Here is a 13,611-nt window from a genome sequence, read left to right as displayed (position 1 = left end):
TTTGTAATTGCTACATGTTGGTCTCTTGTATGGCTTATGCTTCAAGCATGAAAATGGGCATTCCTCTGAAATACAGAGGGGTCCAAAAAAGTACTCTATCTTTTGAACAAAATGACATGTAGTTACAATTCTTGTGCGGAGAGAGTCATTGTACGCGTTCAAAGTGACTGCCATCAGTGACTAAACAACGTCGATGCCGCCGAACTGCTGAGCGAACTACGGCTGTCAGTGTGTCAGGTGTGATGGGTGTGATCGATGCACACGACGCTTCGATGGTTTCTTCATCCTTCAAGGTTCCCCATGGGTAGAAGTCGACAGGTGTTAGGTCTGGATACCGTGGTGCATACTCAGTAGCATATCGAGACCAATCAAACCGTGCAATGACAGACCACACCACACATTAACACCCGGTAGATTCACTTCCTTGCCCACGTGAACGTGTGGACTTACTGGAGCCCAATACACACAATTGTGGCGGTTAACAGTACCTTTCATTTTGAATTGCGCCTTGTCAGACCACATAACTTTTCCTGCACACTCCTCATCCTCGCGAACCACTCGCAGTATTCAAGCCTTCGATCCGGGTCGTCCTCGTTCATAGCGTGCAGCAGCCTTGGAATGTACACTTTACACTTTGCAGCCTTCAGAATTCGCCGTACACTTGATCGATTTACCCCACTTTCGCGTGCACACTGATTCAAAGATTTTTGCGGTGATCGTATAAAGTGTTGCAACATCACAGCACTGGAAGCTGGACTTGTTACTATCCGAGGTCGCTTAGTTCTTTGGTTATGCACATCATGAACAGTGCCGTCGGCTTCAAATTTATCCCGAATACGGACAATTGTTCGACGTGTTGGTCGCTGAGTTGCAAACTCATTCTGCCATTGTCGTTGTACCTCTTTAATGTTTTCGTACTTCCAGTACCACTTCAATACAGCCTTGCGTTGCTCAAAGGACAACCTTTCAACCATTGTTGCTGCTGTCTTCTGCTTGCAGCGCGAACGCGGCACGACACTGACGTGACTCATGTGACCTTCGCCATCTGTTGAGAAAACATTACACTACACTACCGCGCAAGAATTGTAACTACATGTCATTTTGTTCCAAAGATATTGACTATCAAAAGGGTACATTTGTTTGGGCCTCCCTGTAGTGGTTGACTTGTAAAGGACTAACTACATGGTATTAAATCACAGAAGATAGGACCTTTGATATTTCAAATTGTTCCGTATGTTTAAATAATTTCATGCAGCCTCAATAGTTATGAAAATTGTTTTATGCCTGTAGGTGACCCCGTGTAATTTGGTAAATTCATACCGGAATGTTGAAGAAAAATGCTTCCTGCAATATAAGAATAGAAAAGTAATTTAGTTGCTTACACTACAGAATATGACGACGGATTTTCAAGTAACAACTAACAATCCTTGACGAAGTAGGATTAAATCTCCGCTTGAACGCAAAGACGTTTAATTTTGTGCTATTGGTTACCCTGATAGCTTGTGTGTCTGTTGAGTGCTTGAATGTATCAATGCGCAAGTTGATTGTTGATGTTGTGGTTTGCGTGTGTACGTAAATGATGTAAATAGACTCGCAACGAAGGTGATATGAGTTTTTGTAATGCTTTGTTCAAACCTTCAGAGTTCCATTTGTCTGCATGAATAGAAAAAAAATCCGCTCTGAAATGTTTTTACAGGAGCTGGTATAGGATTCCTGAGTTTGAAACAGTAGTTCTAATTTGAAGACCGTGAAAGTCCGAAGTACAAATGTCAGAGTTGAAACAGAAGGGTTGTGAATACCTGAAATATTAAGAAACAGTCGGGTATTGTTTGATTGGAAGGTATTCTTACACGTTTAAGTAAGAGATTTTGTAAATTCACACAAGAAATTGCGTGGTGATAGGAAAGTAACGTTGAGGCGTAAAGAGATGCCAATATAGTAATGTGTAAAATTTACACGCATGGTACTTAAAAGGTTATGTGATTGATCAATAATACAAATAGGCCACCTGCAGCCCTTCGGTCATTGTCCTAAATTGAATTATTTGCTGCATTTAATGTCCTTTAGTGTAAATAAAATCATGCAGGGAGATTTTATATTTTTATATGATGATTATTTTATTGTCATAAAGACAAACACAGAAACAATAATTGATACTAGTAAGGAAGTCGGTTTAGAAGTAAATGCAGAGAAAACCAAGTATATGTTGCTGTCTCATCGCCAGAATTCAGGGCAAAATCGTGACATAAAGATAACTAGCAGATGCTTTGAAAATGTGGCACAGTTCAAATTTTTGGAAACAACAGTAACAAATCAAAATTTGATCCAGGAGGAAATTAAGAGGAGATCGAATTCAGGCAATACTTGCTATGATGCAGCCCAGAACCTTTTGTCTTTTAATTTGCTGTCTATAAATGTAAAAATTAGAATAACAGAACTATAATTTTGCTTGTGGCTCTGTATGGGCATGAAACTTGGTCTCTGACTTTAAGGGATGTATATGGAGTGAGGATTTTTGAGAACAGGGTGCTGAGGAGAATATTTTGACCAAAGAGGGATGGAATGGTAGGAGATTGGGGTAACTGCATAATAAGGAGCTTCATAACTTTTACGCTTCGCCAAGTATAATTATAATGATCAAGTCAAGGGGACAAGATGGGCAGGGCATGTAGGCCAAATGGGGAGAAGTGAAATGCATATAGGATATTGGTGGGAAAGCCAGAAGCAAAGAGACCACTAGGCTGACTAAAATGAAGGTGGGTGTATAATATTACAATGTATCTTAGAGACAGATGGACTGAACTAATCTGGCTCAGGATAAAGACCATTGGAGCGCTCTTGTAAACACTAATGAACCTTCGGGTTCCATAAAATACTGGGAAGTTCTTGAGTAGTTACACAACTGGCAGCTTCCCAAGGAGAGCTTGGCTTCATGAAGTTAGGTTATTTTATAATTTTCCATAGCTGGACAAAATGGTTTCCAGGGTCCAAAGAAGGCTTTTCATATTTTATGAGGCATTCCTGAACTGTAATATTTGGAATGATTACACAAGCATGTAGATTTTATGAAATTACAGGTGCATTGCTAGCACAGAGTTTGACATAAAATTAGAAGTGACCTTGAGAGAGAAGTGTCCTATCCCTTACACCAGTCCATTTGTTATAATTGTGACCTGTCACTGCACAAATCTGAAACCAAAGGAATCAGTTCTGCTCTCTGGGTTAGTGGTCAGAGTTTCTGGCTGTAGATACAGAGATCTGAGTTCACTTCCTGGCGCTACCAGATTTTCTGAGAAGTAATGGGTCTGGAAGGGGATCCACTCAGTCTCATGAGGATAATTGAGGAGCTATTTCAAGGAAATAGAGACTCCAGTCTAGAAAACCGAAAATAACGGTCATGGGGATTCATTGTGCTGACCATGTGACACCCTCTATCCGCTATACTTGGTACTATCTTCACTGACAAGCAGCGGTCGCTCAGTGGGTATAGTTCTCTTGTGGACTAAAACCATGGAGTTTTTTTTTTAAGTTATATCACTAACTGAGTGTATCTGCATTCTGTGTTCTGTACTATTGACACGTGTTATTTATGTGAGGTTTACTCTCATGGTGGTGACTATGAAGCCTATTTCCATTTGGAGTGTGATAACAGGGCCCAGATTTTTATGACATCATCTTTTTTTCCTTGTATCCTATGCGATGCTCTTAAATATATAAATCTCGGATATGAGCTGCTGGTTACAGAAATATAAATTTTATAGGTAATTTTTTTTACATTTTTAGTTTTAAGGTAATTTTTTCATTTGAGGGGTAATTTTTTTAGCAAATTTTTGGACTTTTAAGGGTATTTCTTGTCATTTTTGGCCATTTTAGGGATTTTTTCTTCATATGTTTTCTTCAATCTGAATAATATGGAAGTGAAGTGTTCTTTCCCTTTCTCCTTTAGGTCAGTTTTCTGGATTTTTTCAGTCATTTTATAGGTCATTTTTTAAATATTTTCAGGTCATCAAAATCCGGCCCCTAGTGATAACTATGTTTTATGGCTGACACATACTGACATTTTAGAAGAGCCTGCTGCTGCATCTTCAGGGCAGAAGCGTTATTTTCCCCCCTCCTGGTGCTCTTAGGAAATAGCCCCATTAATTGTCTAATATTCTTTACTCTGCCCTTGTACCAGTTCTTCAGTCAGAGCCTTGGCCAAGGTCCATGTTTTTCTTGTATCTATATCAACTCAACATACTCTTCTACCCTGAAGATGGATGCATCAGGTTTCTTCAAAATGTCAGCGATTTTCTACAAGATTATGCCATGACCACCTAAAGGATCTCAATCTTCATGTCATTTATGAATTACAGAATGGAACATGTCGCAGTGCACTGGGGAGAAATGCCTGAGTCACAGAATATTGGTGCAGACACAATACCAGTGGAACTCAGAAACTTGCTCATTCTCAAGGCTATGAAACCTGACCCATTTAAGCTTCATCAGCCATGTAAGCAAGAGGACAGCTTGTTTGAGTAAGTAGAGAATATTTTTTCTCTTTTTTTGTAGAATAAAATACAATTTATACACATTTTATAAATCTTCATGGAACAAAAAAGTGAAGTGTCCCTGTAACACGCCATGAAGACCCATAGGGTTGTGAGGTGTTGAGGGTCCCACACTATCTAGACAGTTGGCTCAAAGATGGCGGTAAGGTTGTCAGCCTTATGCGCTGGCCGCACTTTACTCCCCAGGAAAATTATTTAATTAATTCCTGGTACTCATTTCTGTTAGAGGCTGAGTAAACCCCAGGGCCTAGTGCTGCTGGAAGGATTAGGTCAACTGAAAAAAATCCAGTGACCTCATTGGGACTTGAACCCCTGACCTTCCGGCTTGTAGCATAGCCTCTCCACCAACTACGCTACCGCGTGCCCCTTCTTCAAACCTGAGTGCAACTCTGACATGGTCATGTTTGAGCAAACTTGTTCATTGAATTGTATGCGAAATGAAGTTGCTTTTCAGCATATCGTCTTACTGGAATGTATTCATACGTTTTGAATCTCTGATGTTAAATGTTCTTCTTTATCAGGGTTCCACAGGAGTGCACCTCAATGGACAGCACTGTGTTACATACAGTTCAGTTGTTACAGCACTGTAAAACATTACAAAGTTTGATCAGACTGGCAGAACAGAGTGTAAGTTTTTTTATAATTTTAAGATATTTTGTTGATTGCAGAGTGTTAAGCAATGGATTTTCAAACTTCATAATTGCGTATGATATTCAATAACTCACAGAAAATTTTTTGAAAATTGTTACTAATTTCAAATATTTGGGAACAAAAATACATCATCAAAATTTCATTCATGAAAAAATTAAGATGAGATTAATTCAGGAAATTCTTTGCCACATTTTAGTTTGGAATCGTTTGAGTTCCCATCTGTTGTCTAAAAATGTACAGAAGTATAGTTTTATTTTTTTTTATGGGTGTGAAACTTGGTTTCTTACTCTCAAGTAAGAATGCAGATTGAGGGTGTCTGAGAACAGGGTGCGAAGAATATTTGAAGCTGAGAGAGAGGAAGTAACATGAGGATGGAGAAAACTGCATAATGAAATTTGTGATCTCTGCCAGATATTACTGGGACAAAAAAAGTAACGAAGGGCAAGATGAGTGGGGATCATGTAGCAGGTTTGGAAGATAGGTGAAATTTACAAAATATAGTCAAGAAATCTAAAGATAAGGGACCATGTAGAAGCCTTTGGTATAGATGGGAGATAAGTTTAATATGTATGTTAACGAAATAAGGTGTGAGATGTGGATTAGAGTCATCTGCTCAGGATCCTGTGGTATGGACTCTTGCAGACATGATAATAAACCTTTGGGATCTGTAAAAGATTTGGAATTTCTTAACCCTCTGATCATCTTCCAGCCTTTCAATAATGTCTCTGTGGAGTCCATTGAGGCTTAATAGGCCTACTTCCCCACAGTGCTGAATATTAATGTGCATGACACGAGGTTCTTATATCAGTAACTATGAAAATTAATGTTTTCTGGGATGAGACATCGCGTAGTCTGGTAGATCATTACCAGTATTTCAGAGCAATGTACTGTCTTCGCCTTCAAGGTAGAAAAGTAGTAGAAGTTACTAATCTACCCTGAAGATGGAGCCAGTGCATTCCTCTGCATCATATAAGAAGATCTACCACACTACATGACTTCACATTCCAGAAGTTGTTTGTGATATTTTTATTGACTTTGATAGCCATTTGTTGTTGGATGAAAATCTTGTAGTGAAAGAATCAGAATTTATTCTATAACTAGCTGTGCCCGGCCACACCTTGCTGTGGCTCAGTCTGCCCGTTCTTCCCCAGTTTGATTTGCAATTACTCGACACATTGCTTCCTCTCCGCGAGTACGACGACCCAAGTTTGATCTTCTGCGAGGCATTATTTGAATGAACTAAAGCAGATCGATTGCACTGATGAAGAAAAAAATGCTAGCAATGGGCCACTGTTATTGTGTTTCAATGGAAGTATACGCTGTTCTAGCGTCACTGTTAAAACGACTGCTGGATTTCGAAGCGATCGGTGAAGAACTTTCGGAGATCTTCGATAAGAGAAAACGAACATTTACATTTTTATTTAAAACTCTTCGGAGCTGGACTATTATAACCTGGTTTTGGACGCAATAGAGGGCACAATCTATTGTTAGCAACGGCCCACTGTTATTGCGTTTCCATGGTTCTTCGATAAGAGAAAACGAACATTTACATTTTTATTTATATAAGATAGATAGACAGATGAAAACGACAAAGCCCAATTCCAAGGCAGTGTCACACGAAAAATTAAATCAAAATGAAAATAAATCGAAACTGTTTATATTCGGCATTGGCTATCCCAAGACTAACTCCTTCGGCGCTTACCTCCAGGCTCTCTTCCGTATCCCTTGGCATCTGCCCCGAGACTGACTGCTTCTTGTCCAAGGTGGGCTATTTATACCTCGGCAGATGCTGTGATTTCACTCGGAATCTCGGAATACTTGTGACCTCGTGATACTCGAGACACTCGTGATACTGAACAGTCGCCGGAGCTAAACTCTCTTATAACAGTCGCCGGAGCTAAACTCTCTTATACATATAGCCAGCGCTCGGACGCGATAGGGAATACCTTATTGAAGAATTAGTTTCATCTGTTGCTTAGGAAATGCTAGCAACGGCAAACTGTTATTGCGTTCCCATGGAAGTATACGCTAACTCTTCTAGCGTTACAATTGAAATGACTGCTGGATTCGGAACATGTGGCAGGTTTTTACCAGTTTTTACTTGTCATGGGTGTGACATCTACATAATAGGCACACAAAAACACGCGCGTGTTCGAATGCAATGTTGTGTCAAAATTTTGAAGTGATCGGTGAAGAAGTTTCGGAGATCTTCGGTAAGACTCAAACGAACATTTACATTTTTATTCTATAATTTAGACCAAAAGTTTATGTTAGATTTTCATATAGGACCAAGTAATGTGACATATTGAATGTTTTTGGTGCCTCATATATTGCTCCTGTTTTCTTAAATACAGAATGAAAGTGACTCTGAAGTACCAAAACCTCTTCCTCCAGCTCCCCCAGTTCCAGAGAAGCCTGAAAGAATTCAGAGTTATGAATATAACTTCCCCTTAAGGTATATGGAAAAGAAGTTTAGGTAAGAAGAAGGTAGGAATGTTATGTTGTCACAAAAAGAAATTTATATATCTGTAGGAAAGAGGGAGTTGCATGTTACAAATTTTCTTTCAGCACATTCTCTGAAGGGCAAGGATCACCACCTCCAAGACTGAGTTCCAACTCTGCAAAGAAGATCCTACGAAAATCAGTTGCAACATTATTCGCTCATATAGGATATGATAGTAAGTTGATTCAGTTCGTGAGATTTTTTAGTTCTCACAACAGTAATTGTGAAGGCTGCTGCCTCAGAAATTTGGAAAAAATGTGTGGAAGGGTTAATGAGATACATGGGGAAATTCCATTTACAGCCATATATAAAGTGGGCTTTATTGTGGATCAGTATGTCAGAAAATTGGAAATGTGCAACAACTTTGAACTTTGATGGAAATCTTCCATGTTGAATTTTAACAAAGTGTGTGAACTGGTCTGTGAAATGCATGGAAAAATTCATTTATTGCCTCACATAAACCAGGCAATGTTATGAATAAACATGACTGAAATTTGGAATTTACATGATGACTTTTAGTGAAAGTCTCCCATATCATATTTTAAGACAGTCTGCTAGTACTGTAGGCATTGTTACTAGGTCACAGATAGATGGAATCAGACATGACCTCCACATATAGCATTTTTTTAACATGTGAAGAATGCATATTGTGTGAAAAATAAAAATAAATGTGTAAGTTTTAAGCTGTATTTTTTATGTTGACAGATGCCTCTCAGTGTGTTTTAGACACCATGACAGATGTGACTGAGGAATACATCCAAAAATTTACTCATCTTCTTAGGGTTGCAGTGGATCAGGAGAGTGTATCTGGTTCTGCAGGGTTTCCGGTATGTAAGACAAGCATGTGAGTTGGGGTCTGCTAATGTTTGCATTTCTGTATTCCATATTAGTCCATTGGCATTCCCTTTGTTCAATGACACAAGGCTTGTGGATGACTGGCCTGGTCTTCCTGTTCGGTGACGGCACTTCAGTGGCTGGCCTATGTTGTTGCAAGGGAGGGCTGATTTTAATATTTCGCTAAAAAGACCTTTAGTAATGCAGTGGCTTCATGTTTCTGGGCATTTTCCAGTGCCATTTACTGTTAAATCTCTACCTCAGTCTTTTAAGTGCCATTTCTTTCAGCTAAAATATTTATAGAGATGTAATATTTATCCGAGTATAAGTAGAACTGAATATAATTTCTTAAAATCAGAAGCAGTGAGATGACAGAGAAGTTTCTAATAGAAAATAATATCACTAAATTATAGAATACTTCTTAACACCATCCATTGTGATTCAGTTTGTAGATATATGTTGCCTTTATGTGTTTCAGTCAGTTTACCATCTTCAGAAGGCATAAGATCAATATGTTCAGGAACTGCTATTAAAAAGATCATAATAAATATATATGTATTATGAACTTTGTAATAGTAGTTCCCGAACATGTTGATTTTAGGCCTTTTAAAGATGGTCAGCTGACCAAAACATGTAAAGGTAATATTTACAAATTGAATCATACTGGACGGTGTTAACACTTATTCTGTAAATTAGTGTACTAGTGTGACAGACCAGAATGAATAGATTTAAAAATAATATCACTGTTTAATTATCATAAAAGCCAATTTGTAGGTGCTTAATTAACTTCAGTGTTGCAGTTTTTATATACTTCCATAATATTACAGATATGCAGATAACATCATTTATGTAGAAAACTGTGCGTTACACAGCTTTTACCATTTCTATTTTGTATTTATCGATTTTCTTGTCTTTAATTTGTATTTGGTTTAATGTAGTGTTTAGAATGTGATATTAATGTTCCATGTTCTTATAGGATGCCATGGAACGTGTATTTTATGAGATGGGGGTAGGAAGTGTAAGAAACCTACATGTGTTTTATCAGATGAGAGTGCTGAAATATCATGAGCGGATGTTACGGGAATGTAACAGGCTACATGATGAATATGCTAGTCTTGCATTGCCAGCTCTGAGGCCTGCCAATGATTGCCAGATTATCAGGTATACTTCTTAGAGATTTTAGCCTTTGTCACCTTCACATACTTGTATTATATAATCAGTTCCGATTATTTTCTGTAGGTTATCTGGTTTGCATGTTTTCCATATGTTATTTTTTATTCACTTGTTCTCTATAATCACATTTTTATACTGCCACTTGTCAAACAATCCAATGAGCAAATTCCAAATTAAAATTGAGCAATTTATATGCCTTGTAATTGAGTACTGGAGCCTGAAGATGCCACTGTGGCGATGAAACATGTTGCCTTTGGCCCTAACTGGATAAGCTGGATGGTCCACAGAGCCAGTCTGGAGAATAGTAAATATCTGATGTCTGTAGAGAACTGAAACCCTGATTCCTTACTCACCCCTCCAGCTTAGCCACTATGTGTACTGAGCTATCAAGCAAGTTCTTGTCCTTTCTCAGATGTGGATCCAGTGAGACTGTGAATGAAGAAGATGTTCCAGAGATTCATTTCCCAGCATTAGGTGATGGTTACTCAGCAGATGAATTACAGCCGTCACTTGAACCAGGCTTCCAGATGTTGCATAGCTTGGAGCAAGATGAACAGTAAGTATAACAACATCCATTTCATCCCTTCCTTTCCTTTGAAATTTCAGTAATGATGTACCAACCTACATGGTGTCACATGCCAGATGACAGCTGTCGTCAACATATTTAAGCTCTGTACCCAGTGTATTTGTACAGCTGGGAATACGTTGGTTGCAGATTACAAAATCTTGAACCAGAAGAGGAAATAAATGTCAGTGATTCACCTGCTCAGCAAGTGATTCTCCAGAGAGTATCATCTGATTCCTGTCAGCAAGTCACATCGGCCGGATGCTCAAACAAGAACAGAAAGAAGAAGAAGGTAACTTCCATTTAAAATTATATTTCTTTCATTACTTGGGAAATGTGACTTGCATTGTTCAGTCCATTCATCTGGTCTGCATATTATGATTCTGAAAGTGGTAAACAGATTTTGCTGAAATTTCATATTGGAAGACTACACTAAAAATTGTCAAGGTTTAGCTTGGAAGATTACGAGTACTGTGGTCTGGGATGTTAGGCCATGCAGTCTGGCAGATCATTACCGATGTTTTTGAGGACATTATTTGGAAACCATCAGTACTATGCAGCATGACATTCCAGAAGGTAGTAATCTTCATAGTTACTGCTGTGAGAACTTCACAAATTGCAAGTCTTCCAAAGTATCAAAATTCTTTCATTTCTGACTCTGGGTTTTCCTTCTGTAATTGTTAAAAGTTCTGCTCTTAGCCCACTGATACTTCGCTTGGTCCGTGTCCATGATTATGCACCCTATATTAATGTGTTCATGTAATAACTCTGGAAAATATACGTAGGCGAGTCAATGAAAACCATAAATATTTTTTTGATTATTATTTATTGTGCACAAGTAGTACAAAGCTGTATCACTTTTCAACATAATCTCCCCCACGCTCAATGCAAGTCCTCCAGCGCTTACAAAGTGCATGATTTCCTTTAGAAAAAAATTCTTTCGGTAGTCCGCACAACCACTCATGCACCGCGTGGCGTACCTCTCCATCAGAATGGAATGTCTTTCCTCCCATTGCTTCTTTGAGTGGTCCAAACATATGGAAATCACTTGGGGCAAGGTCTGGTGAGCATGCCAGATGAGGAATACACTCAAAATGCAGGTTATTGATTGTCACAACTGTTGTACGGGCAGTATGGAGCCTTGCATTGTCATGTTGCAAAAAGGATACCTGTAGACAGCAATCCACATCGCTTTGATTTGATTGCAGGCTGAAGATGATTTTTTGGGAGATCTGAGTATGATGCACTGGTGACAGTGGTCCCTCTAGGTGTGTAATGCTCCAAGATGATGCCTTTTTCATCCCAAAAGAGAGTCAGCATAACCTTCCCTGCTGACAGTTGTGTTCGAAACTTCTTCGGTTTTGGAGATGAGGAATGGCATCATTCCTTGCTCACTCTCTTCGTTTCCAGTTGGTGGAAGTGAACCCAGGTTTCGTCCCCAGTAACGATTCTTGCAAGGAAGTCATCACCTTCTCGTTCATAGCGCCACAGAAGTTCTTTACAAGCATCAATACATCAGTCTTTCAATTCAGGAGTCAGCTGCTGTGGCACCCATCTTGCAGACACTTTGTGAAACTGGAGCACATTGTGCACAATGTGGTGTGCTGAACCATGACTAATGTTTAAACTTGCTGCAATTTCATTCACTGTCACTCGGCAGTTTTCCCTCACTATGGCTTCAACTGCTTGTCTAGATAATGTGGGACCCTCAACATCTCACAACCCTATGAGCCTTCATGGCCTGTTACAGGGATAGCTTTACTTTTTACTTTTTATGGCTTCAACTGCTGCAGTGTTCTCTGGAGTCACAACTCAATGTGCCTGACCCAGACAAGGAGCATCTTCCACTGAAGTCACACCATTTGCAAACTTCCTACTCCATTCGTACACTTGCTGCTGTGACAAACATGCATCACCATACTGAAACTTCATTCTTTGATAAATTTCAATAGGTTTCACACCTTCACTACACAAAAACCGAATAACAGAACGCTGTTCTTCCCTGGTGCAAGTCTCAAGTGGGGCAGCCATCTTATACTGGTGCTGTGACGGTGTTCGTGCATCTGCACTATGCTGCAACCTACAGGCCCTTCTGCACGCTTACCAACTTACAGGATAATGGCACGAAATTTCGATTTTTTATTACAAATTTAAGGTCTTCATTTGACTCACCCTTGTGTATGTATGCCAGTTTGGAGTAAATATTTTCACTCTTGCTACTTTTTAAATTTTGTATGCTTGTAACTTTTGAGTTCATGCATTACAGTGTATAATATTTGTTTTCTTTTTTGCAGGCTTCTGGCAAACCAAATGAAGTATTCTTAAAATCAAAGGATATTAAGTGAATATTTCTTCTTCTGTCAACATGTGTGGGAACTAATTTAATGTACAAGTTCTGAGGTGATGCATCATAGTTGTTTGTTGCTTCCTTTACAAGTTTGTTTGTTACCAGCTCATGGGATGCAAGTCAGCAAGCAAGTTCCTCTGTCATGAGAATATCACAGGCTGGTGCATGGTCTTACCAAAAGTACCAATCATGTTCAAGAAATTTTCTCAGTAAAACAGATTTTACATGATATTATGGTAGCCATTGGAAGTTTTTCCTACACCAGACATGTTTCAAATCAATATAACGAATCTGAGAGAAGTGGAATCTTGTTAAGTCTAAATATATCTACTGATGGAGTGGTAAAATGGGACATTAGCCATCATATTGAGTTCCCCCAGACATGGTGCTTTTGCAACTGAAACTATTTCTGTCAGATTTAAGGAAGAAAAGGTTCCTACTCAGTAGGACATGTCAGAGTTGGCCTAAGTCACAGATTGTTCAAAACCTTTGGATGTGTGTCTACAGTGGGAATACTGGTAGATTCTAACAGGTTCTCACGATGGTGTATAACGCTCAGAATTACCATGTTATTGGACTTTATCTATCATCCAGTATTCTAAAAACTAGAGAACACAACATATTGGAAACTGGATTTCTTTTCTTCCTCAGGTGAGGACAGACAGATCCAGTTTCTGAAATGTTGTGTTCTCTAGTTTTTAGAATACTAGATGATGGACAAAGACCAAAAACCCAGGAATTCTGAGGGAATATTTGGACTGTTATGTGAACATAATAACAGGAAAGAAAAATGAGATTTCACAGTGGGCTGTATACCATAGTAATACATGATAATATTAATTTTATGAAGCTGAACCCTTCTTGGAAAGCTGCCTATTGTGCAGCTACTCAAGAACTTCCCAGTATTTTTTGGAACCCGAAGGTTCATTTCTGTGTTTACAAGAGCGCTCCACTGGTCTTTATCCTGAGCCAAATTAGTCCAGTCCAT

At 38.9% G+C, this 13,611-nt stretch overlaps 1 protein-coding gene across 4 annotated transcripts; it reads left to right on the top strand.

Annotated features, from left to right (window-relative positions):
• The first annotated feature begins 1,516 nt into the window (after nucleotides 1-1,516).
• LOC111874217 (STAGA complex 65 subunit gamma) lies at nucleotides 1,517-13,282 on the top strand. Of its 4 annotated transcripts, XM_023869536.2 has the most exons (11): nucleotides 1,519-1,602; nucleotides 1,697-1,840; nucleotides 4,356-4,517; nucleotides 5,072-5,177; nucleotides 7,556-7,677; nucleotides 7,770-7,879; nucleotides 8,410-8,531; nucleotides 9,515-9,699; nucleotides 10,124-10,267; nucleotides 10,427-10,568; nucleotides 12,713-13,282. In XM_023869536.2, the coding sequence occupies exons 3-11, from the start codon at nucleotides 4,357-4,359 to the stop codon at nucleotides 12,767-12,769; spliced, it is 1,149 nt and encodes a 382-aa protein (XP_023725304.1). In that variant the 5' UTR covers nucleotides 1,519-1,602; nucleotides 1,697-1,840; nucleotide 4,356; the 3' UTR covers nucleotides 12,770-13,282. The 4 variants fall into 4 exon arrangements, with proteins under 4 accessions (XP_023725303.1, XP_023725305.1, XP_033611268.1 ...); XM_023869535.2 differs by lacking the exon at nucleotides 1,697-1,840 and having other exon boundaries at nucleotides 1,517-1,602; XM_023869537.2 differs by lacking the exon at nucleotides 1,697-1,840 and having other exon boundaries at nucleotides 1,517-1,602; nucleotides 12,571-13,282.
• Nucleotides 13,283-13,611: the final 329 nt, after the last annotated feature.

The sequence above is a fragment of the Cryptotermes secundus genome, unplaced genomic scaffold, assembly GCF_002891405.2.
Source record: "Cryptotermes secundus unplaced genomic scaffold, Csec_1.0 scaffold26, whole genome shotgun sequence".
In the NCBI taxonomy this organism is placed as follows: domain Eukaryota; kingdom Metazoa; phylum Arthropoda; class Insecta; order Blattodea; family Kalotermitidae; genus Cryptotermes; species Cryptotermes secundus.
Note: the sequence above shows the minus strand (reverse complement) of the source record. Positions and strands in the feature narration are given on the sequence as shown.

Bases quoted from the DNA above. Each gene is read 5' to 3' on its own strand.
- LOC111874217 (XM_023869535.2), top strand. From the start codon at position 4,357: ATGGAACATGTCGCAGTGCACTGGGGAGAAATGCCTGAGTCACAGAAT. The intron at 9,700-10,123 runs GTATACTTCTTA...GTCCTTTCTCAG, and splicing joins AATGATTGCCAGATTATCAG to ATGTGGATCCAGTGAGACTG. The intron at 10,569-12,712 runs GTAACTTCCATT...CTTCCTTTACAA, and splicing joins AGAACAGAAAGAAGAAGAAG to GTTTGTTTGTTACCAGCTCA.